This window comes from Impatiens glandulifera, chromosome 7 (genome assembly GCF_907164915.1).
Source record: "Impatiens glandulifera chromosome 7, dImpGla2.1, whole genome shotgun sequence".
NCBI lineage: Eukaryota > Viridiplantae > Streptophyta > Magnoliopsida > Ericales > Balsaminaceae > Impatiens > Impatiens glandulifera.
Window position 1 is genome coordinate 40,980,877 of NC_061868.1, and position 4,528 is coordinate 40,985,404.

General features: G+C 36.2%; 1 protein-coding gene across 1 annotated transcript; it reads right to left on the reverse strand.

Annotated features, from left to right (window-relative positions):
* Window positions 1-953: 953 nt before the first annotated feature.
* On the reverse strand, window positions 954-4,089 carry LOC124945246 (probable xyloglucan glycosyltransferase 12). The gene is made up of 5 exons (XM_047485644.1): window positions 2,909-4,089; window positions 2,514-2,822; window positions 2,147-2,437; window positions 1,954-2,067; window positions 954-1,877 (listed from the first exon to the last, which is right to left on the reverse strand). Exons 1-5 carry the CDS (start codon window positions 3,707-3,709, stop codon window positions 1,239-1,241), a joined length of 2,154 nt encoding a protein of 717 aa, XP_047341600.1. The 5' UTR covers window positions 3,710-4,089; the 3' UTR covers window positions 954-1,238.
* Between the last annotated feature and the right edge of the window lie 439 nt (window positions 4,090-4,528).

The window sequence follows — 4,528 nt, forward strand, 5'->3', positions numbered from 1 at the left end:
CTTTTGTATATGGCTTGGCAAATTATGAATTCAAAACATGTGTTAGATGTCTAATATCTCATTTTCTCACATACTATGTTCAAATGAAAAGAGTTTGAGTTGAGAACTCTAGGTTTCAAGATCAATTTCCATGAAAAATATTGATTAAAGGGGTAAGAGTTTAATAATAAAAAAGTGAGATTTTGTCTTAGTTTATTTCATGAAACAATTTGATTTCTCAATGACAAATTTGGCATGAAAAATGAAGTATTAAGAGAAGAACAAGTGGTACCCAAAATTGAATTGAATTAAATGAGCTATAAACACTACCACCAGCAATAATAATAATAACAAATTCAATTATTATTATTATTATTATTATTAATATTGTTATTATTATTATCATGTACAATAATGCCCTCACACCCACTAACCATCATTTAAAAAGGACATGACCTATTGCTACCCCCTCTTATTTAGCTCCTCAAAAACATTATTCATATTAAACCTATTAAAAAAATGTTTAAATGAAAAATGCTGAGCATATACTATATAATATTCTACAAAATATTCTAATTATTAAATTAAGTCATATATATATATATAGAATGATAGTCTTAATTTTATTTTATTTTAACTTTTCATTGTTTTTAAATGACTAACACCTAGTTCTATCCTATACTAATTAAAAATTAATATCTTTCAAATGTGTCATTTCTTTAAAGAAAGTTCAGTCTACCACCGACAGTCTTTCATGTCATCTTACCCAATGAGATTTGAATTTCAAATAATGTCCCATTGTCCTAGTTAGATTCCAATGAATGTATTTCATATATAAGACCATATAAAAAGATATTATAATAATTTAATCAATTGTTTAAATCAAGTTTTTTATAATCTGAATAATCATGACTTTTATATTAAAATATGATATTGATGATATGGATTTAGGGTTTGGGTGGAAGAAATCCTTGTTACAAAAGAATAAACCAAAGAGTAAAGAATTCCCATCAACAAGATGATGATAAATCATTATCCTTTAATTCTCTAAACAAAGAAAAGCTTATGCAAATACTTTGAAATGTGGTAAGATTTCCCCTTAACAACTCTACTAGATTTTCGAGACCATCTTCGAGATGACGATGATCACTGTCGATATCGTTGTTGTTTCGTTCATCTGATCATTGCTAAATGGCGAAAACTTGTATAATATATATGATGATAATAATAGCTGTACAATCTATGGATAACCATTTTTTTTACTCAACTTGCTCCCCTATCAAGTCCAACCCAACCAAAAGGAAAGACATCCCTTGGAATAACAAGAAGTAGAAATGGATGCCTTGAGCTGACAGCAAACTCCTAGCGGATGCAGTTAGTAGAAGAAACGATAAAGCCAGTTCCTTTGTATACAACCTGTTGTGTTTCTTTTTCACTTGTTGCAGCTTGATTATCTCCTCTTTCATTTCGCTCAAGTCGGGCTCAGAGCTTCCCCTCTGATGTTGATGCTGTTGTTGTTGTTGCTTGTGTTCTTTCTCCACTAAACCTACAAGATCCCCTTCAGATGATCTGCCTGATTTTTTTGTGACCACCCATTCGTAAGCGCTCCCAAGCTGGAAGAGACCAGAGATCATGGCGTTGAATTTTGTGACAGACATTGTGTTTTCGAATAGAAGATAGGGGACGATGAAGGGGAAGGATTTGGGGGCAGGGAGGATGTTGAGGAAAGACATCATGGCTGGGACATAACATACTACCCATGCAGGTAGCTCGGCTTCGGGTATGAACATTGTCATAGGGAGGATTATGCAGAACAGTGTGAAGGAGTAGAACGGGAGTATAAGCTTTCGCAGGAGGAAAAACAGAAAGATCAAATTCGCCTTTTTCCATAAACTAATCTGCACAATAGAACGGATATCAAATGTTAGGATCTAGAAACTGCATCAAGATGAATTGATGGTTAAAGTAGTGTACCTTTGATCGTATAATGTCGGGCAAACAAAGCCTGAACAATTGCATAGGACCAGAATGCCATCTGTGTTGTTGTTTCCTATAAGCTTCATATGATTCCGGCAATTCACATTGGCACTGGAGAGATTGATCACAATGATGATGAGTTAAAATGGTGGAATTCATGTGATATGGATCAAGAACTTGTTAATTTTACCTCAACGTCATTGAGAAAGATGAATTTCCAGCCATGGAGATGAGCACGAACAGCAATATCCATGTCTTCAACTGTAGTCCTCTCCAACCAACCACCCGATTCTTCCAACGCCTTGATCCTCCAGACTCCGGCAGTCCCATTAAATCCGAAGAAATTCAGGAAAATTCCGTTAACTTGTTGTTCAACCTCGAAGTGGAAAGCTAAATTGACATTCTGCAATCTCGTTAGCAAATTCTCATCTTTGTTCACAAAAGACCAGCGAGCTTGAACCAGACCCAAATCATCATTGTCCTGAATCAAAAACAGCAATATTAATCAACTGGGCTTGACTGTTTAGATGATAAGAAGAAAAGGAATTCAAGGATACCTTAAAATGAGGGATGGTTTGTTTCAGGAAATCCGGCATAGGTTGAAAATCAGCATCAAAGATGGCGACGAATTCATAGTCCTTGACAGAACTGCAGTTCATGGCGGATTTGAGATTCCCTGCTTTATATCCATCCCTTAGAATTCTATGTCTGTACACAATATTTGCTCCTTCTCGCTGCCATTTATGAACCTCCTCCTTGATCAGCAATTGGGCAGTTATGTCATCAGAATCATCAAGAACTTGAATCAGAAGTTTCGATTTCGGCCAATCTAAGTTACATACAGCCCCTATGGATTGCTGGTAAACCTAAAATTAACCAACGAAAACACAAAACAATAAAACTTTTGGCCAATATTCAAACATGGGTTATCAAGAAAAAGAATCAAACATACCTCTTTCTCGTTACACATAGGAATCTGAACAAGAACCATGGGGAAGAAACTGAGTTGACCAGATTCAAGATCGGCAAGTGTTTGTTTGGCGATGGGTTTGATTTTATTAAGACGGATCCATACACAACCCAAACAGAGAACCAACCTGTCACAACTCTGAACAAGGAAGAGGACGATGCATATATTGGTAAGAAGTTGAAGAAATGGTGCAAGATACTCAACCCGTATCATTAACCAAGTAGAATAGATCGAACCAAACACCCCTGTAACATCAAGTAGAGACAGATACTGCAAGTCCAGGTTTCCCGTCCCAAAATGCCACCCTTTGTAATAAGCAGCAATCTCAAACCCAAGTAAGATCAACGAAACCAACAAGAAAACCTTAATGCAGAAAAAGAATCGAGATTTCACAGCCAAATTCTCACTAGACCCACCTCCAGATGTTGTTCTTTCTCCCTCGACTTCAACATCAGTCCGTCCCGAAGCAACGCGGCGGCGAATAGCCGCCGCAACCCCAAGCATTGCGGATGCTAAGGATGTAAGACAGTTAGCGGCGCGATGGGCTTTAAGGAGAAGAACCCATGTCAGTTGTTTAGCGTTCTTGTTCTTAACCTTCTCTCGGCGGGTGTTAGAAGTGACGGCGACGGCGGAGGATGGTTCGCCGGAGTTGAGATAGAAATCTTCTTCCGATGGAGCTTGTAACTCGACCATTGACCAGTTATTTGGGTTATCCATCTTGACGACCACCGGCGTTCCTTTGTGTGAGGAATATTTGTCCAACCAATCAAAAGGCGGTGACATCTTCAAAGGAAGGATAGTTTATTTATTCAACAATGTGGCGACCGAGATGACGATAATGAGATCAAGAGTGAAATTGGTTAAAGGGAGATGAAGGGTTACTGAGAAGAGGACGCGTGTGGTTAGATATGAAGATATTTGTCTTGAATATAGAGTGACATTGGGAAGAAGATGATTAGGTGAAGAAGATGAGTTCAAAAAAGAACTTCCCCATTGAATTCCAGCTTGCAGAAAACAAAAGAGATTTCTTTCTCAGCACCGCTCGCTCACAGGTAATAGTATGTATGACAGTGGTACAAATAGGTAGCCCAGAGAGAGAAAGGGAGGGGGGAATAATATTAAGAGGATTTATGATAACAGCTCAACACGTCTGATCTTGATTCCAAAAGGACCGAAGGAAGAGAAGAGATGATGATGACGACGAACGATGATACCAGAAGAAATCAAAATAAAATTGTGAAAATTGTATTTATTACTAGGATCCACGTTCTTTCATTTCTTTTTTCCAAATTCTTAAAACCAGAAACCAAACATAAACTGGGGCAGGGCAGCTTAATTCTAAAAAAAACAAGACTCCCCAAGTTCCAATTTTTATTTTTGGATAAATTTAATTTTCAAACATATTAAAATACCCATAATAATAATAATAAAGATCAACAAAAGTACAGTAATTAAATAATTTAATTTTTAATAAAAGTATTTTATTCAATTATTATTTTTTATATACTATTTAATTGAAGTCGGATTTGTGATAATATTTTTATTATGAAGTTTTCTAAGATTCGTTTGAAAAACAGTAGAACAAGTCGGTAGATTTTTTAA